This window comes from Acinonyx jubatus, chromosome B2 (genome assembly GCF_027475565.1).
Source record: "Acinonyx jubatus isolate Ajub_Pintada_27869175 chromosome B2, VMU_Ajub_asm_v1.0, whole genome shotgun sequence".
NCBI lineage: Eukaryota > Metazoa > Chordata > Mammalia > Carnivora > Felidae > Acinonyx > Acinonyx jubatus.
In genome coordinates this window covers 54,295,895-54,320,386 of record NC_069385.1, presented here as the reverse complement: position 1 = coordinate 54,320,386, position 24,492 = coordinate 54,295,895, and the positions used below count along the sequence as shown (strand labels likewise).

General features: G+C 44.2%; 1 protein-coding gene across 8 annotated transcripts in view; it reads right to left on the bottom strand.

Moving 5' to 3' along the window:
• SCML4 (Scm polycomb group protein like 4) overlaps positions 1 to 24,492 on the bottom strand; it is a 124,239-nt gene that overhangs the window by 23,812 nt on the left and 75,935 nt on the right. For 5 of the 8 annotated variants that reach the window (XM_053222403.1, XM_053222402.1, XM_053222404.1 and 2 more), the window contains 3 exons: positions 22,897 to 23,097; positions 18,541 to 18,735; positions 493 to 783 (listed from right to left, as the gene is read on the bottom strand). In XM_053222403.1, the coding sequence (XP_053078378.1) occupies positions 493 to 783; positions 18,541 to 18,735; positions 22,897 to 23,097 (687 nt within the window). The other 3 variants (XM_027057153.2, XM_053222407.1, XM_053222406.1) reach the window with 3 other exon arrangements.

The window sequence follows — 24,492 nt, the reverse complement described above, 5'->3', positions numbered from 1 at the left end:
GAGTGGAAATGACGTGCATCATTCTCAAGCTCTAGGGAAGAGTATGTGCCTTCCTCACTCACTCTTTCCCTTTCTACCCAGTAGGTGTTTGGGACATGGAGGCCATAGGGGATAGCAGGGCCACAAAATGGACAAAGTCTGAGTCCCTGATTTGGGATGCATCCACCACCTAAGAACACCCACCTTGGACTCTTGAACAAAAAAATAAAATAAATTTCTATTGCATTTGAGCCACTGTACATTTTGGAATCTACTTACTCCTACAGCCTAGCCTGTTCTTATATACTATTTTCTTTACTTATGGTCAAAAGTTGAAGTTAGCTGCCTTTAAGAACAACAAAAATTCTTGAAAGGGCTTCCAATTTCCCAGTGTTCCATATTCAGAAATCATTGTTCCCCCTGAAGCCACCCCCTTCCCCCTACATGCAGTTATCCCAGAGCAAGGGCAGAGGAGGTTAAGTCATGGGGAAGCCAGAGCATGCATTACATTACCACATCTGTTTCCTTCAAGAGGGGTCCCGTTTCTCTTGGGGCTGGAGCCTGGGGGCCTCAGCCCAGGTGTCAAGGGGCCTCCAGAGGACATGGGGCTGGAGCGGGGACCACTGGCAGTGGTGGCCAATACTCCCCCAAGGTGGCCATCTCCAGAGTTCTGTCTCTTGCAGTACAGCGAGGAAGAGGTGGGCAAGGAGCCCCTGTGGCTAAAGGTGGAGGCGGAGGGGTCCATGCTGTAGCGGTTCATGCCCACAGGGTTCGCCAGGCACTCCTCAGTGGTGACTGTTTTTGCTAAGCAAGAAGGCAGGACAGAGAAGCAGAGATCAGAAAGCAAGTCCAGGGGCTACCTGACAATCTTGGCAAACATTTCCTCAGTGGCATGGGTGCCACTACCTGTGGGAACGAGAGATGAGGAGGAATGCACCCCATATCATAATCCCAAATAGTTCACTCTCAGCAGATTGAGACACTTGTCTCACCAACAAAGCATATCACAAAGAAGGGATGGGAGATGTGCCCCTTCTGTGTTCAGAAGAAAGGGATTAATTTGGTTATTGGTGATTTGGAAGTAAAATTCAAAGGTGTTTCTCCTTCCATGGTGTTGCCTCTCCAGCAGTCGCTACTAGCTTGTCTGAATCTCCCTGCGCTCTTTTCTCTTGCCCACTAACACCGCTAGCCTCACTTGGCCCAGGATGCTTTGGAGAAATCAACCAAGAGTTACAATGCCCTTGAGTTAGGAGAACCACTTTGGCCTGGGTGGTGACATAGGGGCAATGGTGCTTCCCCCTCCACCCCCCTAATTTTAGTCTCAATACACAGAAGGGTACTGTCCTTCCTCCAAAGCTAACAAGCTGGGGACACAAATGCTGATCTGATTGGCCCCACGGTCCTCCCCATAACCAGCATTTGAGAGATAAAGAGCCAATCAAAAGTGCAGCGGGAGTAAAGCTGCTGAAGAGTCAGCCAACCTCATCATCAGCTCCCCTTTACTCAAGTAAATCACAATTTTCTATACTTTTAAAGCTTGAACTCCCTGTTGAACTCTGTGACCTATACCTATGGCCAAATTGTGTGGGGTGTTTTGTTTTATTTTTAAGGAGAAAGTTCAGGAGGATTATGGGAATAGAAAGAAAAAGAAAAATATTCTAGGAATTCCTTGTCTTTAGTCCCTCCAGTCCCAGACAAGATCACATGTGCCTGGTTCCATCAGTAATCATCTTTATACCACATATGGTCAAAACAGATCTTGACATGCACAAAGAAAATTGTTAGAGTAACAAAAACCAGTGGATCCTCCAAGGTTGGCAATGGGGTAACACATTTGAGGCCACAAGACCCAGATGTTTTCTTCATTATGGATTCCTCCCATAATGCAGATAATGAAAGATTAAGACTTGATTTTATTAGGGGAACTAGCAATTCTTATATGTTGGAAAATATATGGATCTTGTCTGGAAATAAAAGTCATTGCATATGGGATGTTGCTAAAGCAGTGCTTAAAGCAAAATTTATAGCTGTAAATAATTACATTAAAAAGAAGAAAGATCTCAAATTAATAACCTAATCTTTCATGATAAGATGCTAGGGAAAAAAAGAGCAAACTATACCTAACTAAGCAGAAGGAAAGAAATGAAGATTAAAGCAGAAATAAGTAAAGACTAAAAAAACAACAGAGAAAATCAATGCATCCAAAGCTGGCTCTTCGAAACAATAACAAAATTGAAAAACTTTAGCTAGACTGGGCAAGGAAAAAAGAAGATTCAAATGATCAGAAACAGAAATGAAAGAGATGACATAACTACCAATCTTATAGAAATAAAATGGATCATTAAGGAATACTATGGACAATCATATGCCAATACATTAGATAGAAGAAGAATGTAGACAGAAGAAATGGACAAATTACCAAAACTGACTCAAAAAAAAAAAAAATAGACAATCTGAGTAAACCTGTAACAAGTAGACAGAATGAATCAGTAATCAAAACTACTCACAAAGAAATCCCAGGCCCAGATGGTTTCATGAGTGGATCCTACCAAGCATTTAAAGAAAAATTAAAACCAATTCTTTACAAACTCTTCCAAAAGATAGAAGAGGAATGTTATGGACTGAAGTGTGTCCTCTAAAATTCATATGTTGAAGTCCTAACTCCCAAAGTGACTACATACAAGAAGGTAGTAAAGGTTAAGTGAGGTCTTAAGGGTAGGACCTTAATTTGACAACACATGCTCACTAGCTCGCTCTCTCTCTCTCTCTCTCTCTCTCCCTCTCCCTCTCCTCCCACCCGCCCCCCCCCCCCCAGCAACATACATACACAGAGAAGAGGCCATGCGAGGACACAGCAAGACAGTGGCTGTCCACAAATCAGGAAGAGCGCTCTCAACAGAAACCACCCCTGACAGCACGTTGATCTCACTCGTCTAGCCTCTAGAACTCTGAGAAAATAAATTCTATTGTTAAATCAACTAGACTGTGGTATTCTGTTGTGGCAACCAAGCAAACTAATACAAGGAAGGAATACTTCCCAACTCATTCTATAAGGCCACTATTAACCTGGTACCAAATCCAGACAAAGACATTCCAAGAATAGAAAATTATAGAATTATATCTCTTATGAATATGGATACAAAAATCCTCAACAAAATGCTAGCAAATCAAATCCTATAACATATAGTATAACTTATACACCGTGACCAAGTAGGATTTATCCCAGGAAAGCAAGACTGTTTTAACAGTTAAAAATCAGTTAATGTAATATACCATATAAATAGAATAAAAAAACAAAGATAGTACAATGATCTCAATAGATTTGACAAAATTCATTGTCCTTTCCTGATAAAAACACTCAACATACTAGGAATAGAAGGGAACTTCCTCAACTGGAGAAATGGCATCTACAAAAACCCTATAGCCAACATCATTGTTAATGGTGGAAGACTAGATGCTTTTCTTCCTAAGATCAAGAAAAAGACAAGGATGCTTATTCTCACCACTTCTATTCAACATTTTACTGGAAGTTCCAGCCAACCCAATTAGGTAAGAAAAAGAAAGAAAAAGCACCTAGATGGGAAGGAAGAAATAAAACTATCTCTTGTATGTAGAAAATCCTAAAGAATCCATTAAAACATTATTGCAACTACTAAACGAGTTTAGCAAGGTTGCAGGATACAAGATCAATATGCAAATACCAATTGTGTTTCAGATTAATCTGAAAATGAAGTTAAGAAAACAATTCATTTATAATAACATTAAATGAATAAAATATGGAGAAATAAGTTTAATAAAAGAAGCATAAAACTGAAAACTATAAAATACTGTTGACAGAAAGTAAAGAAGATCTAAACAAATGGGGAAAAACCCCATGTTCATGAATCAGAAGACTGAATATTGTTAAGATGGCAATAATCCTTAAATTGACCTATAGAGTCAATGTAATTCTTGTCAATATCTCAGCTGACTTCTTCGTAGAAACTGACAAATTGTTTCTAAAATTCATACAATTTTTGAGGGACCAAGATTAACCAAAACAATCATGAGAAAAGGACAAAATGGAGCATTCACACTTTCCAATTTCAAAATTGACTACAGAGCAATGATAGTAAAGACAGTGTGATGCTGGAATATGAGTAGGCATGTAGATCAATGGAATTGAATTGAGAGTTCAAAAATAAACCAATGTATGTTCAACTGATTCCCCACAAGGGTGCCAAAATCATTTAGTGGGGAAAGAAAAATCTTTTCAACAAACTGGTGTTCGAACAACTGGATATCCACATGCAAAACAATGAAATTGGACCCTTACTTCATACCATATACAAAAAAATCAACTCAATATTGGCCAAAGACTTAAATGTAAGAGCAAGAATTTATAAAACTCTTAGAAGGAAACATAAGAATAAATCTTCATGACCTTGAGTTTGGCAAGGCATTATTACATTTGACACCAAAAGCGTGAGCAAGAAAACAATACACAAATTGGACTTTATTAAAATTTCAAACTTCTGTGCTTTGAAAGATACCATTAAAAAAAAAAGTGAAAAGATAACCCACGGAATGGGAGAAAATACTTGCCAATCATATATCTCATCAGGGACTTGTTTCCAGAGTAACTCAATAATGAAAAGACAACCTAATTTAAAGGTGGTCAAAGGACTTGAATAGACTTTTCTCCAAAGAAGATATACAAATGGCTAATAAACACATGAAACATGTTCCCCATCATTAGCCATTGGGAAATGCAAATCAAACCCACAAAGAAGTATAACTTCACACTCACTAGAATGGTTACAATAAAAAAGTCAGATAAAGACAAATGTTGATGCTGTAGAGAAATTGGAATCCTCATACACTGTGGGAAGAGGAAAACTAACACTTATTGTGCACCTACTATGGGCCAGCACCATTCTAAGCCAGTAAGGAGTAAGGCTGCCATTATAGTCCCCTTTTTGGAATGTTCTCATTATCTGAGATACCAATCCTTTTGGTATCCTTTGATCCCTAGTGGCAGGTGCTTTGGTATTGTGAGGAAGCTACTCATAGTGTCTGGCATACAGAAGGCACTCCATAAATATTTACTGAGTAGACATTTGGGCGCTGTTAGCAGTGAGGCAGCCATTGCATAGAACATGCATTACAATTCATGTAAATAAATGACAACCAATGATAAAAAAAAAGATGTAACTAAAATGTTTATTTTGTTTATTAAATATTTTAAATCCAAATTAAATATGTCTACATAGTTCTGATAGTGTAAGGCAGAGAATGCAGATAACTCTCCAATCTGCACTATAGCTGGAAAATAGAGATGCAGGTGAAAGATTGTTCTCCTATGACAACGTGCAGAAATGGGGAACAAGGGAACGTGGACTTTATTGGTTTAAAAACTGCTGACGACCATGGGTGAGATCAAAGGTAATAAAAAGTCAGTTTCTGGGCTGGGATCCAAATGAATTCATCAAAAAGTAAAACCGACTTGAGAGACCATCAAGCAAAGCCTTCTACCCAGCAAAGGATACACCAGTGATTCCAGAGGCAGCGGGTGAACAGCCATGGAGACAGGTCCGCAAGCCCCCCATGGGGGCTCTGCATAGCCTGGAGCTCCCAGGAAGCCTGGGAGCGAACAGCACGTACAGGTGCACACACCAGGGTGCCGTTCAGAATTGATGAGACACAGCTGCTCAAACCTGGTTCAAACAGCCTTTTCCTCACCTTTATAAATAGGGGTGCTGACACTTACATCACGCCAAAGCGTAAAGATGACTGATATAATGAAGGCCATCATTATTTACCTACAGGACTGAAAAGGGCCTGCAGAGAGCAACCCGGCCAGCATCTCCCCAAGTGTTAGATGTGTCTCACTGGTGGGACAGGGGACGATATCAGGTGTGACTTTGGTGTGCTTGTTTCCTAAGGCTGCAGAAATTACCATAAACTTGGTGGCCTAAAACAGCAGAAAGGTATTCTCTTGTAGTTCTGAACGCTAGAAGCATGAAATCAGTGTCGGCAGAGCCATGTTCTTTCTTAAGGCTCAAAGGTAGGATCCTTCCCTGCCTCTACCTCGTTGCTTGTGTAGCCAACAATCCTTCATGGTAGACACATGGCTCTAATCCGCCTCCATTGTCACATGGCATCTTCCCTGTGCATCTGTGTCTGCGTCCAAATGTCTTAGAAAGACATCAGTCACTGGATTAGGGTCCATCATTCAGTATGACCTGGTCTGGATTACATCTGCAAAAACCTTATTTCTAAAGAAAGTCCCAGAGTGCCTGGGTGGCTCAGTCTGTTAGGTGTCTGACTTCGGCTCAGGTCATGATCTCATGGTTCATGAGTTTGAGCCCCACATTGGGCTCTGTGCTGACAGCCCAGATCCTGGAGCCTGTTTCGGATTCTGTGTCTCCCCCCGCCCCCTCTCTCTCTGCCCCTCCCTGACTGGCACTATCTCTCTCTCAAAAATAAATGAACATTAAAAAAAAATTTTTTTTTAAAGAAAGTCCCATTCACAGGCACTGGAAGTTAGGACTTGAACATGTATCTTTTTGGAAGACACAACAGATGAACATTATTTTTTATAGTCATGTATTTTAGTGTACAGCAATAAAAAAATTTAATTAGCCCATTGAACTATAATTTCACTGACACAATATCATTGCTTAAGGTGACTAACAGCTAAAGTTAAAAGAAATGAACCTGTTAAAGGAATATCTTGAGTGAACACTTCTACAGTTGTCATATGGTCGTACAAAAATTGTGAAGGTGGTATATTAACACTGGAATGCACTGAGTTAGTTAGTCCAACCTCTCTTTTCAAGCTGGGTGGTAAATAAGGAAAATAAATGAGCCTCTTATTTAAAAGCTTCCTGCAAGAGATTTTACAATCTCCCTCAGAGTGAGGTCATTGTACAACAAATCTCATTGGCTAAAATTTCTTCCTTACATCTAACCCCAATTTCTCTTGCTTTAGTTTGCAACACTGTGGATGGAACTAGAATGTATTATGCTAAGCAAAATAAGTCAGTCAGAGAAAGATAAATATCATATGATTTCACTCATACGTGGAATTTAAGAAACAAAACAGATGAACATGGAAGAAGGGAAGGAAAAATAAGATAAAAACAGAAAGGGAGGAAACCATGAGGGACTCTTAAATGCAGAGAACAAATGAGGGTTGCTAAAGGCATGTTGGGTGGGGAGCATGGGCTAAATGGGCGTTGGGCATTAAGGAGGTCAGTCGTTGGGATGAGCACTGGGTGTTATATGGAAGCGATGAATCACTAAATTCTATTCCTGAAATCATTATTACACTATACATTAACTAACTTGGATTTAAATAAAATTTTTAAAAATGGGGGAAAAAAGATGGCTGCCAGATCCCAGCCTTTAAAACTCTCAACAACAGCCAAATTATGGAAAGAGCCTAAATGTCCATCAACTGATGAATGGATAAAGAAATTGTGGTTTATATACACAATGGAGTACTACGTGGCAATGAGAAAGAATGAAATATGACCCTTTGTAGCAACGTGGATGGAACTGGAGAGTGTGATGCTAAGTGAAATAAGCCATACAGAGAAAGACAGATACCATATGTTTTCGCTCTTATGTGGATCCTGAGAAACTTAACAGGAACCCATCGGGGAGGGGAAGAAAAAAAAAAGAGAGAGAGGTTAGAGTGGGAGAGAGCCAAAGCATAAGAGACTCTTAAAAAATGAGAACAAACTGAGGGCTGATGGGGGGTGGGAGGGAGGGGAGGGTGGGTGATGGGTATCAAGGAGGGCACCTTTTGGGATGAGCACTGGGTGTTGTATGGAAACCAATTTGACAATAAATTTCATATATTAAAAAAAAAAGATACTAACCTTTATACTATTCAAAACTATAAAGTCATCAACATACAGGTAGATGAATTATAGGTATGCAGAACTTTTAGTAGCTTAAGAATTTCATAGTGTGACACATGGACTGTTTGTTACCTAAAACCACTATTTAAAGTTCCTAAGAAGAAGGACCAAACCCATACTTGAGGAGAGAAGTGCACTTCTCAAGCGGTTTGGTGGCTGACTGGTGAGTGAACACCAGATGGGGCCAGCAGTCCTGAGACTGTCAGGCACGAGTGCCCTGCGCGGATCCAACTCCTGCACAAACTCGCGGCAAACCACAGGGCTGACGGGGTTAAGACGTTCGTGGTCTTTCTCTCCCTGATTTTTAGAAAATCACTTCTCATCTGAAATGAGCTTGTCACCCTGGCACCTCTCATTAAACAGGAGGATCCAACCCGGCCTCTGTTTAAGGCCATTTAATCTCTGTGGAGAATCTGAGCTCAGCAGAGCGAGGCAAATGAGAGGCGTCTCTTGTACTTGTCTTTATAACCTCCCTGCCTCTATCCAGGAGACAAAGGATGCCGCCTGTAAAATCACTAAAACTTTCCTCCAGAGAAAGGAACAATCTGCTCTTGTACTATCACATGAGCAAGCTTAAATAGAAAGCAAATGCACCGATGGCACAAAGAGGCTACCACATTTTCTGGGTTTAAAGTCTTAGGAATTTTCAGGAGAGCCTGGTGTTCCTTTTTCACCATTGCCAAACTGTTGGAGAACTACGTTTTCCCCCAGCCTCTGTATATGCAGCCTGCCCACTAGGGAGGCCAAAGAACACTCTAGAAGAGTTCAAGCCTCCAGGGATACCCATTTGCTTCTGAATCTGAGCTGTGTCTAAACCTCCCCTTTTGGGAAACAAACTTTAGGGTCAGGAGTGCGTGGACACCTCCCACCCCCCTCACCTCTGCAGAGGCTTCCAGGTCGCCCACCCAGTGCAACCCACTCTTGTTGCAGTCCTGGAGGGTCAGGCAAGAGCACCTAGGATGTAGAGAACATCCAAAGAGAAGCAGGAAGAGACAGAGGGACAGGAAGAAGAAAGCCAATAGAGAGCGAGAGAAAGAGAAAGTCCCAAAGCAGTGAGAGTTGCACAGAGAGGAAAAGGGGGCCCACGTGTCTAAAAGCACAGACCCTTCTGATGGAGTTTTAGTTCAGGCTGGTGTTGACCCTTTGTCATTTGGGACACAAGACCTAACTGCTCCCAGTTAAGTGAACTTGGACTGTTTATTTTATTAAAACAATTAAACTGGCACTTTACTTGGAGTTTCCAACCAAATGAAGCCCTGAAAAGCATCAATACCACCATCTGCAGAATTTTTCTCAAATAATACCTAATCATGCCATAATAACCCCCAAATTCCAGAGTCTTAGAAACTATTCACTTTCATTACAGTTGTCCCCACCCGCTCTCTCACATGTGTGTGTGTGTGACACACACACACACACTCACCCTCCACTCCCCACCCTATTTCCCCACATCAGGCATAACTCCCCAGTTAAAGGGACAGCTGCACACAGTGATCCTTTTCTATAATCATCACCGCCACCTTCCCCCACCCCGACCGGCAGCCACCGCCTTTCTCCGGGATCGATTGCCAGCCGGCCTGCCCCGTCCAGCAGGCCGCACAACCCTGCCCAGGCTGGCAAGAAAGTCAAACCACTGGGTCAGTGTCCAGAGCGCTCCATGTGTGAACAGCTTGGCTCGGCTGCTTGAAGAGAAGGGAGCTCCTCAGATCCCAGCTCTGAAACCCAGATCAGAAAAGGAAGCTGCACTGTGGCCCCCATACGCTGCCATTGGAAAAGCTGGGGGATCATTATTACCCGGCGTTTAACCAGGTGCCACCACCTAGAGAGCACAGCCAGTAAGCTCTGGAATGCAGAGAAAGACATGCAAGGAGAGAAGCCGAAAGAGGAAGGGGCAAGAGGGAGAAGACCCCGGGAAACAGTAGCAGGTCCCCAGCAGAGCTGCACCCTGCTGAGAGCCCCAACAGGGGGCCATTGTTTCCTACCTCAGGTGGCGCTGACGGTGTCTGCCACCAGGCAGCCTCAGCCTCACTCCTCTCCAGCACCAGGGGCACCCAGCACTGCTCCGGGAGGCAGAGAGGACCTCTAAGGACTTCTAGGTGGTGGCAGAAACCAGCAGATTTCCTCTCTGCCCTCGGGCTGCCTTTCTCTGAGGCTTGAGTGGAGGTTTGCAGACTTTCTTTTCTCAGGCTCAGTCCCGCCCTTGTTCTTGCTCAGATAAGCTCATCACGTTTTCCCTCAGGGCCCTCTGTGGCCTCCTGTCCCAGCCTTCCCGGTTCAAAGGGCACCAGGCCACACCACCTACGAGGCTTAGCATTTCATTCGCTTCAATTAAATTTTCCATTAACTTGGTCTCTGGCCAGTATAGATTTTTCCCTTTAAGCTTGCCTCTAAGTTCAGATCACTCAGCCCTCAGAATCAACCCTATGACTCCCCTCCGGTCCATTTAAGCACATTTATATTTTTTCTCCCCTAATGAGATGCACAGAAACCAACCATAATTTTAATGCCTGACACCTGAACTTCTGTAGTCCTCTCAAATGTTTCTGGTTTGCCTAAGACTTTGTGCTAAGCCTCTGGGTTGATTTCCTCCTGTGGAAATTTTGCCCAAAGGCAATTTTGCCCAACGCCAGCCATTTGGGATAATGAATGCTCTTCCAGTCTTAAGAGGAAAGCAGGTCCTATAATCACTCTCTATATGGTCTTGCACATTTGCCCTGCCTCTACCCGAAGTTCTTGTGGGAACTCCTAAGAGGTGAGGGAGGGTGAAGAGAGGGGGACACCTTCCACAGTCATGTTCTGTTTCCTCAACAGCCACACACTTTCTGGTCTTTCTAGAACTTCAAGGAAATTAAAAGGGGTCCTCAATCAGGAAAACGTTGGAATCACCAGAATAGAGGACATCTCCGAAGCTTTGGTTCTAAATGTATATCCTGACTTTTAGGAAGGCTCATGATACTTTGCAGCATTCCTCACGCTGGTATAAAGCAAGCTGCCATGTTGTGAGATGCTCTGTGGAGAGGCCTATATGGCAAGAAACCAACAGCTCATAGGAAACTGAATCCTGCCAATAGCCACATGAATAAGCTAGGAAGTGGATCCTTTCCTAGTTCGGGATGCAGGCCGGTATAAGACCCAGAGCCAGGGGACCCAGTTAAGCTGCCCCTGAACTGCTGACTCACAGAAACTGAGATAATAAATGTTATTTGAAGCCACTAACTTTTGGGGGTAATTTGTCACATAGCAATAGATAACTAATACAGATGAGAAAAGGCCATTTGTTTCATTTCCCTAGACTCTGCATATCCAGGTTGGAAATTATAATTATTAATTCAGTAGCAGCTAGGATGTATCTGCTATAGAATACCTATTCAATTCTCTGCAAGGAAGTTTATGGGATTTTTTTAGCAAAGGGTTTATATTGCTTGTGTATGAGACCCAGAAACTACCCACTAATAGGAGAGAGTTCATAAAGTTTATCTTTATATAACAACTTAATTGGAACACTCATTCATTTAACAATAAGTATTGAATACTTATCTTGTGCTTCCTCAGTTTCTACAGGTCTCAGAAGAGAACCTAAGCCTTGCAATGCAAAGAAAGTCACTAACTCACTGGACATTGAAAAAATCTATTTTAAATTCTACAAAACCCAGGCCTTTCTCGATAGGTTATATTTTTCCCTTTTAGTTCAATGTTTGTTGTTGTCTGTTTGTTTGTTTGTTTTTGAGATTTTATTTTTTTAAGTAATCTCTACACCCAACGTGGGGCTTGAACTTACAACCCTGAGATCAAGAGTCACACACTCTACCAACTGAGCCAACCCAGCGCCCCTAGGTAAATGCTTTAAAATATGTACAGATATTATAAATTAATGAATGATATAACTAGAAACACAATAAATAACTTTTCCTACATGAACTCATATTATACCAGGGGCAGAAATAAAGTTAGGAATCCCACTCTGGCAAATGCTCCCCCTTTCATGCTGTAGGAGCTGTGGCTGGGCTTCTCCCAGACCTGTCCATCTGAAAATACAGGAAAGGCCTTTGTATTTGCCGTAGACCGTAGGGACATTCCTCTTTTACCCTTTCCATCAAAACTTTCTCAGAGGATTCTTAACACATGAGCTTGATACTGATCCTTTGTTCTCCTCCCAAATGACCCTCTTTCCAACACTTGGCTTGAGAACAGGACAGCTCATTTTGTTCACACGATCCCTGGCTGTAGCAGGGTGAGCATAGCTCTGAGATATTCCAGTCACTGGCCTACACTGGGAGACAAGCGGCCGCAGGGGGATCTGGAGTAACACACCTTCCTTCTTCTTTTTTTTTTTTTTTTTTCTCCACCATTCCACATATTATTTAAAATACCAGGTCAAACGATGCCAAATATGTGGTGGAGCAGACCACTGTGTGTGGGTTTTGTGAAATGAAAGAGCTCTCCTAGAGTCTGGAATGATGGGCCCTGCCTGTCCTGGGGATGTCACCTAGCAAGGGTGTACCCAGAGCACAAGGACAAGGATGAAACACTCCTTGGGGCCAAGATAGGAAATCCAGAAGGAGAAAAGAGAATTGATCTTGGAGTACAGCTTCTGCCTAGATTTTGTTAAAAGGGGGTTGGGGTTTGTTTTGTTCTTTTATATCTTTGGTAGACAAAATGACACAGGTGTACCACAAGCCACTTGTGAACATCCATTTTGTGCCATCAGCCGTCTGAGTCAAGAAACAGGACGTACACCCTACCGGCAAGTGTTGGGTAATAGGGCCCTACTGACAACTGGCTTGAGAGAAAAGCAAAGGGTCAGGGAAGAGAAGACCTGGGCTCCATTCCCTCCCCACTGCTGCCTTTCTGTGTGGCTCTGAACAATTGGCCTGACTCTGTGGGCCTCGGTGCATCACCACTGGGGAAGCTCACTAAATGTTTGCTGACTGCCTAAATGGATGTTTCCATGTAATGGAATTCATGCCACTTGATAAACTCTATTTCCTTCTAGAAATAAACAACCTTTTGGAATGATAGTTATTCCCTGTATACTCATTCTCTGTAGAGCCATCATATTAGATGAATTTGTACTTCAACAAGGAAGCAGATTTGATTTCTAAAGGCTCGGTACATAGGTTCAACCATAACGGAGCACATTGTGAAGGTCTGTCATTCCAGTAGTTTTCTGGTGCCTGGCTCAAAGACCACCAGCCAAGGAAGAAAACATTACGCTTTGAGAACAAATGTCCTTCCTCCTCTCCTACCCCCTACCATCTGTGTATCAAAAAAGCTACTCAACCAAAAGTAAACAGTTTGTTCCCATCATGTTAAAACTTCAAAAGGCAGGAAACCAATCACTAAATTAGATCTTGCAGGAGAGTTCAGTTATCACATTTGCGGTTTCCAGAGATCTTGGTGAGCAATTTGTTCTGTTGCGTTGCATAGAATTTAAGTCAGTAAATATTTGCTGCAGACCCGTTACACGTCGGGCTCGCCGGGTACTACGCGGCCCCTCCCCCAAGGCTACCCGGCAGGGAGATGAGATCTGGACCCAGATTCTTGCAGTATGGGGCAGCATTACGTGTCATTGAGGATGTATAAACAAGAGTCTGGGAGAACAGACGGACATCTTCTGGGATTCGGAGAAGCTTAAAGGGCAACAGGGACCCTGCTGCAGAAGATGGCCAGGCCACACTGAGGAATTTGCTGTCGTCATTCTTTGCTTTCTTTCAACCTTCTTACCAGTGCAGCAAACCTCCTCTTTCTCACCCAGACTGCACACCTACCACCTCACCTAACCACTCTGCCCTCCCCCCATCTCCTCTCCAGCCCATGGACACCTCCACAGGACATGGGATCATCCTCAGTGACAACACTTATATAGCGTCCTAGCGCACATAGACTCATTTTACTGCAAACCTGAACTAAATTTCCCTAGGTGAGCAGAACTCTGCCAGCCCACACTTTATCACTCAGAGTGTGGTCCCCAGCCAGCAGCAGCCCCAATACCCGACACCTGTTACATATGCGGACTCTCAGGCCCCACGCCAGTCCTGCTGAGGCCAGAATCTGCATTTTAACCAGATGCCAGGTGGTTCAGGAGCACATTCAAGTTTGGAAAACACTGGCTTGAGTTTATTTATAATTGAGACCGTTTCTTTTCAACATTCGAAGGTACAGTAAATTTCCCTGTGATCATCACGTGACTTCTGACAGAACCGCAAATGTTATCAAACCCATGTTTCTGCCTCCATTCTTGCAAAGCACCAGTGAGCTGGTCTTCCTAAAATGCACACCACATTTGGCTGTCGATTAATAGAATTGAAGGGAAATGACTGATGTTCCTGATTTCCAGCCAAGAACTCTACCTTCCAGCCTGGATTCGGGCAGCCGAGGAGGTCTGAAGTCTGGTTTGCCCCGGACACAGAAGAAAGATCACAGAAGAAAGTTTATATTCCAAAGGCCTGAGGAAGAGATTTGAAAGATGCCCTCTCTCTGTTCTAACGTGAGCCCCTCTGCCTTGGGATCCACCTCGGCGGGGGCGGGGGACCCTCACTGGGACTCTTGGGGCACCTTGACCTCATGCTGCCCAGAGCTAGCCTCTGCCACCTCCAGCTGTGACATCTTGCTCCTACTTCTCTGGGTTGCCAGAGTTACCCCTAATGGCCTAATAAGCGGGCATCTGCACTTGTCACCAGTAACGGGGAGATCACTACCGCTCAAGCAGTCCCTTCTACTTCTATGACTTTTCAAAGTTCCCTACGAATATCAGCCCCACCTGACTCCTAAAGGAGCTATCTTGTGAGAGTTCTACCTGGCTCTTCAGCTGCCAAGTTTTCTACCTGGGAGAGTATTCCTTAAATCCACACTTCCCAGACTTTAATGTGTCTTCAAATCACCCGGGATCTGTTGTTAAAGAGTGTGGGAGGGCCTCTGAGCTCTTGCCTTTCTCAGGTGATGAGGATGCTTCTGACCAGAGTTTGAGAGGCAACACCTTAGGTTTAATTAAATCTATCACCAGAACCACAGAGAACAAACCCACATGACCTGCTGCTGTATACTGGAACAGAAAATCATGTCTTCCTCCAAATCATCCTTTTTTTGGGGGGGGGGGCCACAAACTTTGTTTCTTTGATAGTGTCTTACGTGTCACAGCTTTGCATTTTCTTATTGTCTAATCAAGTGTCTTCTGGAAATGCTCTAATGAGTGTGGACAAGTGTGTGTCACCAAGCCTGATAGACCATCGCTTTAATTGAACAACATCGGGGCGGAGAACAACCTGGTTCAAATGAGCTCAAGATTGCAATATTGTTTTGGAATGATGTTGGTCCTCCAGATGGATATGGAACCTAAAATCAACAAAGACTTCCGTCCTTTCCCTCTCACACGTGCCCCTCGTGCCACAAAAGTGGGAAAGTGAGTTATAAGCCAGTTCCTCATCTGAAACAATAATAACTTGATATGTTACCCTTTTAGGGAAATTTGAAAGGACAATCCTAAAGAGGCAATGTCTTAATCTAAAGGCAAACTCTCTAATGGTGTCATTTTAGGCTCCACGGCAGACTGGTGGAAAAGACATGTGGCAAGGGGGCTGCTTAGAGCATACTATGACGTGGCTGCTTCTTCCATTTTCTTTGAGACTCCCAGACACATGAAGCACACTGCACTTGGTTTTGCAACACCTAGGGCATGAGAAACAACTTCCACAAGGTTGGTTGATTTGGGAGCCATTCATTTTTCAAATCAGCATGCTCTAGGGAAAGGCTCATGAAGACAATTCAAGTTATTACTTCCAAAGCCAGGCCAGCTAGGAAGAAAAGGAGCTTTCAGGGAGAAATAACTGTAGCTACACTGCTCCAGGGAAAAGACTAAACCGTCCTCCAGTATGGTGAGCTTGGAAGGGGAGAGGATATGGTAGAAACCAAGGCAAGAGTTTCCTCAATAATTACTTAAGGAAGGCTGGAGGGGGGCTCCTCGGACAGGATGTTAAAATGAAACCATTTTAGTTTCAGTTTGGGCTGAGGCTGTAAGACAACAGATACCCCAAAGTAGTGTGAAGTGTACAGATCTTGAAAAAAATAAAAAAGGTGGAAAGCCAGCTTTGTACCTACAGATGACCACCTACATCACGTCTGCAAAAGAAATATAGAGGTTGAGAAACAGGTTGACTAGAAGATGAATTATGGAGAGAACTGTCCAGTGTGCTCCCAAGGGCTTCAATGTGGCCATGTGAATAGCTTGATATCTGTCCCTGGAGTTGAGAGACACAATGGATTATTGTTTGATTCCCATGGGAAATCCAAAAGTCTGGCTACGTTGATCAGAGAACAAAGCAGAGGTGCCTGCAGGGTTCAGCCTTCCCAGAGTTTGTCTGGGGAAAGGATCATGTGTAGTATTTGTCAGGACCATATGTGGGCCATCAGAAGAGAGATCTAAAGTAAGATCATCTTAGGACTGCAGGACTGTGTGGTGGCACAACAGGGCCTCTGCAGAAAGAAGCTAGAGATGTGTTTCCTACAGATTTGGGGGTGTGGAAGGAATTATAAGTGACCAGCCAGAGAAGAGTTATATTTATTTGTTCATGTCATGGAAAGTGCAAGTGAGAGATGGTAGGATCACCAATGTGCCCATGTAAGAGCCCACAGGATGAAGAATCAGCTTCAAACACCTGCAAATTAGGGTGTATGATGCCAACTCACTACAGGATTAGTCAAGTAAAAACTCTCCTACCCCTTACCTCACTTCTGTCCCCTACTCCGGTCATGAAGGATTCAGAATCATTATTAGCTAAATATAGGAGGGGGCAAAAACACAAGGTTAAGCGTGAGGTGGAGAGAAGCCAACTGGCCTGAAGCAGATCTGAACTGGGAATGGGGAATAGTTATATCTTTGAGTGAAATTTAAATTTTGTTCTTACTCTGACCTAGATATACTAATTGTTGACTAGAGAATGCTTTGCTACCTGAAAGGAGCAGGAAAAGTCATAAGATTTGTCCAAAATTTCATCCATGGACGGGACAGAAGTGGTCCCACAGGATACATTTAAAGGAGAATGGGAGACACGAATTATGTGGCTTTATAATTATATCCTATGGGTCATTGATTGTTCAATGTAACAGTGATTCAAGGGGTTTGCAAAGTGAAATCAGACCATTCTGCTATTCTCTTTGCAAGGTTCACTAGAAGATGCATTAGCTTTAGGATATGTTCCTGAATCATCTAAGGCTGACAGGAGAGGCCAGATTCACACTGTAGGAACCAGAAGGAACATTGTGCACAAGCAATACTTCATTTAGGAAATGGAGGCCCAGAAAGAAGAAAACATTTTCCCAAGCTTGCCCACATAGAGACATCACAAACAAACAAACAAAGCAAAACCAAAAAACAACAAATGTATATAGTACCTGCTAACATAGACTATATTTAATTAGATACCTTTATTTGTAAAGGCCAAATTTCTTACTGATCCCAGATCTTAGAGACATTAATGTAAAATTGTAAATAAGGTTCTTGACAGTTCTTGAAAAAAAAATATATGCTAAGAATCTAAATTTATCCTTCCCTGCTGTCCTCTTAGGCTTACCATATAGCCACTCTTATTGTAAGCATCTTTTTTTTTAAGCATCTAAGCCTACCTGTGAACACATACCTGCAAACGTATTCACTTTTCATTACGAATACTGGTCACTCAATACCTCAATACTTCAAAAACTTCCTGAACCTTGTGTATTTGCCTTATCACAAGACAAGTTCTCCCATGGTTGTTGGAGCATAAGAAGGTTCAGCAACTGTTTATAGAATGACATAATGACTAGATTCCAGTTTCACTGACTATGTGTTCTTTATATATCAACAATACCGCTTCCTGACAAAGAAAAAAGGCAACATTTCTGCTAATCCTTGGGAACCTAGAATCCAGAACCTAGAGTCATGTTTAACTTTCTGCAAATCCATAACTCAGGGCTGCTAAGCAGAGAAGGAAAACCTTCTGTGGGTATCTTGAGCAGACAATGTTGTGACAGCTTTGGCAGTGTGGCCCCTGTGTGCCCTTGGTGACCTTCCCACTAGCTTTCCTATGCTGAGCTACTCTGCAACAAAAGGCACTCAAGCCCCTGGCTCACTTTCCATCCTGTGACGAGAGAGAGACTCTGACTCTTAGTGAAAAACATATTTGATTCGTGGCCTGGTCAAATCCCTGCAGTAATAGACACTCTGTTTATTGACATGGGTGGGTATCTGAGGCCCCCAAGCAAGACCAACATAATCTGTTTCCTTATCCCTAGTTTCTTCAGGATTTATTAGTTCCTTACTGTGATAGTCTTTCAACTACTCAACAATGATGCATAAGTGCCCAAGAGTCTTAATTAGAGGAGAGTGAAGAAAATCACTCATTATATGTGATGTGGTCTCATCCAGATTCTAATAACATAAGCCTAAACGCTATAGCATCAGCTCTCAGTAGCTAGAGTGATCTCTTCCCACTGCAACCTGGGTGAGGACTGTCGAGGTAACTTCGGTCTTGGCCATTCCTGACTGCTCCCTGGGATGGACGGTTGGCAGAGAGGCCGCCTGTGGGCCTCCAGCAAGAGAGCTCCCAGGAGCTCATGGGAGGGCAGGGACACCTGGGACCACCTGCAGGCACAGGAAAGACAGAAGGACAAAGCCTACCTGACTCCATCCTGCCTTCCTTCTTCTCCTGGGTTTCCTCAGAGCCACTGGAGCCCCTGGGGAAGGGCTGGTGGCTGAAGAGGTCATCACACAGAAGGCTTCGGCACAGCTTGGCGAGGAAACGGAGGACGTACCCGATGCTGTTCACCACAGGCAGGCTCCGCAGGTGCTGTTTCCCATCGAAGGATGCCGACACTGAAATGCCACAGAGACAGCAACTCAGAGCGGGGCATGAGAAAGCCACAAGCCCCTGGAAGGAGGTTTTTGTTTTTTCAGTTGTGTTCTGTTTTTAACTAAGCTTTATTCAGATTTCGCCTGTGTTTTCACTTCATGTCCTGCGTCTGTTCCAGGACCTCATCCAGGAGACCATGCTGGGTTTAGTTGTCACGTCTCCTTAGTGTCCTCTGGTTTGTGACTTGTTCTCAGACTTACCTTGTTTTGCACAACCTTGATAGTCTTGAAGAGTACCAGTCAGATATTTTGTAAAATGTCCCTCAATTTGGGTTTGTCTGATTTTTTTTTCATGATGTGACTGGGGTTAATGTTTTTGGAGAAAAAGTGAAGTGTCCCTCTCCTGTTATCAGATCAAGGGTACATGATGTCCCCACGACATCACTGGGATGTCAGCCTTTATCACTTGGCCAGATAGCATTTGCTGCATCTCTCTACTGTATTTTCCATATTTCATTCCTTGGAAACAAGTCACAAGTTCCTGCCCGCACTCAAGGGTGGTAGAGGGATTAAGGTCTACCTCTCAAAGAGGGGAGAGTCTCTGTATTATTTGGAATTCTTCTGAAAGAAAGAACCGTCCATTGTCCTCCATTTATTCCTTCATTCCTTCATTTATTCAATAATATCAGTATAGACTTAATATATTTATTTTGTACTGTGGGTTATCCAATATATGTTATTTATTTTGTTGCTCAAATTTTGTCCTTGGGACTTTTAGTGTCCTGTGTCCCTATGACATGCCCTCATTTTTTTTTTTTTTTTAGCAACTCTTTGGTTACTGATACTTTAATATGCCTCAGTTTCATCTTGCATTTTCCCTGCCCCTGCCCTAATTTCAGCCATTTCTCCAACATCCTTGGTTCCTTGTTATTGAAGAGTGATATTTAGAAACTAAGATTTGGGCACTGGATATGCTCATTGATAGATAGGTCTAGATCTAGATAGATAGATAGATCCAAATAAACCTGAGTTCATGCTGAGGTCTCTAGCTCTAATCCAGCATCACAGAGTTTAGGGTTCTTTCTACCTTTCTCGGGGAGGACTCTTTAAAAAGAAGAAGAATCTCTCCATAATGATTCTAGATCACATTCAATTCCTACAGGGTTACCAGAATTTAGAAGAAACATGTTTCTTCCAGCATACCCCTGTCTGTAATTGTCCTCACAGCCCTCTCTTGCCCCATGAAGCTTGCATACCAGCTCCAGTGTGAGGAACACAGAAGGGGACCCTAGGAGGACATACTGCCCCCACCATGTCTCCGCCATTCATTGCTAACACCAAGAGGCTTTTTACATTTTATCTCCCAAAGACTGGCACATAACAGGGGCTGGGTAGGGACAAAACCAGAGGTAGTTTTGATATCAGAACTAACACGAAACAAAACATTTTAATTAAAAGCCAAAAGAATCCATTTTTTTGTGTGTATAAGCTCTTTATAGTTTGACAAGAACATTCGTATCCATCATTCTATCCTATGAGGACAGTAGACAAGAGGTTACTATCCCAAGTTACAGATAAGGAGACTGAGAAGAGGGTGAAGAGCAGTTTTTCCAACTCATGTGGCCTCTAGGTGGCCCTTGCCTGTCATGTTAATACTCCAAGTGACTCTGCTTGGGAGAGCTGGCAAAGCACTACCAACAGGCCCACGAAGGGGTTCACCCCGGCAACTCAGACACTCTGGAAATTCCCTCTTTTAGTGTGAGTGTCACTGTTTGCCTCCAATATTTCATAAGAATAAGTGTAATGGAAACTGAACCCATAGCAGGAGAGTCTGGGTCATCAGGCCTAATCCAAAAATCAAGGTGCATACATTCCCAGAGGTGCCTGGAAGGACCACCTCCTCGAAGCAGCCATGGCATTTATGAGACCATGAGGCCTATCCTCTGGGATAGCATGGCTCGGGCAGGGCATGCAATACTGCTCCCTTAGCCCTTGAGCTGGCCCAAGGCCCGCCCATGGCAGTCTGGTTCCTTCAGCCCAATGTGCCAGCACCAATGTCACCATTTTCTGTGTTGTGCCATGGGAATGTTTAGAAAGCAGTGCCCTAAGGGTCAGGTGGAAAGTGGGAGAGTCTATTTATCCTTGGGCCCCTCTCACAGCTTGCTGAGCTTCCATATTTGCCCCCAGTAACATGAAGGACCTCCTTGCTGCTCTGGCACCTCAAGGAGAAAGCATGAAGAGTCCCCTGGTGCTACTGCATTCTCCAAGACACCAAGACTGAGTGCTCAGCTCTGGACTTCCTGGGAATCCCTCAGCCAAGGGAAAGTTGGCAGGGCTCTTCCCGGGCTTGTGTTGTGCCAGGCACTGCAGAACCTGCTCCCCAGTGCCAAGGCCCCTGAGGCCACAGAAGGGCTGAGCAGGAGAGCAGGGAAAATGGGCTCAGTTCTCCCAGCTTAGGGGGAGGGGCCATGAAAAACTCAGTGGGATGGAATTCGCTGAAGAGGGTAGGCACACAGTACAGGAAGAATTTTCTCTTAGCACTGTGTCTGTGTCTTGAGTCCTGGTATTCAGCAAGGAAAAGGACAAGGCTCTAAACCTCAGAGGGAGCCCAAGTTTGAGAACCTGGTTCTCAGAAAAATACCACAATGGCCAGTGGGATCTCAGAAGGCTGACAATAAGACTCTCCTCCTACCCTCTCTTGATGCAGTACTTCTTCCTCTTGTCTCTGCTTGCCTCTGCCAAAGTTTCTTAAAAGTCACTCTGGGTCAGCCACATGCACTGGACTTTGCCAAGTTCTATTTTAGTCAGTTACCAGCAAGTCATACCCCCCTTCCTGCCCAGAGGGAGCTCCAGAAGGTGGGCAGAACCAATCACAGCTGGGGAAACTGGTTAGACAACCTCCTCACCTCCAAGCCCTGGGGATCTCAAGTTAAATAAAATGTCCCTGCTTGGGTTCTTCCTGACACAGCGATATTAGATGCCCCTCTCCCCTGACCTACTCTTGGCCAGCAGGGTCATCTGCACCACCCCGTTGCTGGAGAGTCTTTACCTATTCCCTGGTGATACAGAGGTCATGGCCTTGATGCTGGGCCAAAGAAGACACCATGCTGTGCCCTTGGAGTCAAGACATTTGCAAAGGGGTGGTGCTCTGAGGCTTAAGGGCAGGTGGTAGTAACGATTGTTTAGAGACTTGGGTAAGGCAGAAAGAGCCTCTACAGCCAAACATATGAAGAGGGCAGCACTCCCAACTCTGCCTCTCATCTTAGGTGACAACTGCCACTCCCTCTGGAAGCTGTTGGGGCAGGGATGAACCTGGAGGATGGTGGTAACAATGGGAGAAGGGATTGACTCTGAAGGGCTTTTACAAAAAACAACTCACCCCATAAGAGGGGCTTGAGACCATGAGCTTCCCCACTGCCCTGCATGGTGATATGTACCATGAAGAAGGAATGAGGCAGAGCAAGGAAGAATAGTGACATGGGCTGATATTTTAGACCAAGTGTTCAGAAAAGGTCTCCTGGATAAGGCAGTATTTGAGTAGAACCCTGAAGGAAGTCCAGGAGCAAGTCAAGCATGGACAGCTGGGGGAAGAACATTCCAGAAAGAACAGCAGGTGCAAAGACCCTGAGGCAGGAGCATGGTTGGAGGATAACAGGGGGAACAGCAAGGAGGCCAGCAAGGCTGCAGCAGAGTGAGGACGCAAGAGAAGTGACCGGGAGATCAAAGAGGTAGGCAGGACCAGTTCACATAGGGCCTCTGGGTCGTCATAAGGACATGGGCTTTTTCTTGGAGTGACATGAGAGCCACTGAGGGTGCAGAGCAGAGGAGGGGCACGCTATGACTTCGATTTTTAAAGAACAGAGAGTAGCTGCTGTAAGTGGTGAACCATGGCTGGCTTCTGGATATATTTTGAAGTTAGAGCAATAGGATTTACCGATGAGCTGGAAGCGGGGGGTGGGTGAGAGAAGAGTTAAAGGTGAGGATTCTTACTGAAGTCTGGAAGCATCTTCTCCTCAAGCCCAGAGAGAGGCCGTCAGCACACAAGCTAACCTAAGGCCCCTGGAGCCCAGTGGATGGAAGACAGACCCTGGCCACAGCCACTGTCCCCCAAGCCTGAATATGACCTCTTCCATCTTCAGAGAGACACCCACGTCCCTTCTCATACAACGTGCCCCCGGGCCTTACCTGATACCATCTCACCACCATAGCCTTGTTTGACCAGGGAGAAGACAAGCTTCTGCTGGTGGGCACAGTCAATGCACGCTTGCACGGCCTGCTGCAAGACTGCCGACGGCCTCTCGGGCCCGAAGTGCTCAGGGAGCTGCTGCACCTTCCTCCTCTCCAGGTATGGCCCTGCGTTGGCTTGCTTGTTGATGTAGAGGCAGACTGTGGAAACAGAGCCATGAAGCCCTCAGCATCAGGGGGATCAGGCCAGGCAGCTGCTCCTGTGTGCATGGAGGTTGCCTCAGCCATGCCACCTTGGCCCTCACCTTGGGAAAGGCTGAGAAGAACAAAAGTGGGACTGATTCTTCCCAATGTAAGAAGGAAAAGGGGGAAAAGAGCCAATCACTCCCAACTGCCAGAGGCTTGCTCTCAAGAGAACCTCTTGGTTGGGAACAGATAGACAGGTTGGTCACCTGTGATGTACTCGAATCTGAATCGCAGACAATAATGGAGACCCATGTGGACCATGTGTATAGATGTGTTTCCATACTGAAAATGCACACACCAAAACCTTCCCTTCTCCTCCAAAGGAGCTGTTAAGCTTACATGTAATGTTTGCCAATTTTGTTGTTGTTGTTAACCTTCAGTGAATCAGAAAATTAAGACACGGCTGCTTATCCAAAGACTATATATTCAGTGAAGTTTTAAGAAGAGTGCTATTTATAATCTCAGAGATTTTAAATACTCAGCTGCCCGTTTAGGGAAGCCCAACCAATGGTCCCCACACTTTTAAAGTAATATACCCCATCAGTAAACAAATTTGGAGCACATGCCCCAAAAGGTGTTTATTTTTTTATAGGTTATATACATTCTTGACTATTTTAATATATTGCATGCATTTTAAAACATAACCAAGAAATAGAAAATTTTTAAGTAAATATTAATAGTAGGTGTCATAGTTTCTTCCCCATGTTAACAACTCCTTGGCTGTCTCCGCCCTCATCCCAGGATATGAGGAACTCACTTTGGGGGCTATTAGTGCAAAGCAGTGTTGAAAAGGGACATTAAGGGGACAACAATAGGATTTGGAAAGGATGAAACAGTAACAACAAAGGTGAAGAAAGTTTTTGTTGAGCATCTATTCTATTCCAGGCACTTTGGGCACTTTATCTTGTTTGATTCTCAAGATGGGCCTGAGAGTGGGGTATGATTACTTCTTTACTAATGAAGGAACCAAAGCTTAAAGGGTTGGATCGCTGTTCTAAAGTCTAAAGTGTAATTAGTGGTACAACAGGGACTCCAGACTTTCTGATGTCAAGGCCTGTGCTCTTTCTGCTCTGCCAGGCTGCCTTCCCTTGAACTCATCCCAGATGATTAAGGATATCTAATCAATAAGGGAACTTCATGCCAGGCACTGTGCTAGATGGGCCCTATGGAGAAAATGGTGAACTAGATTCACACAGTCCCTGGCTTCCCAGAGATTTGGGCCCAGCTGGGGAGGCAGAGCTACTCAGAGCTCCACAGGAAGCCATGTGGGACCACGGCTTCGAGAGAGACACTAGGGAAGTGCTAGGAGGGCCCATCCTGGGGACCCTGGCAGGAGTCAGCGAAGGTTTT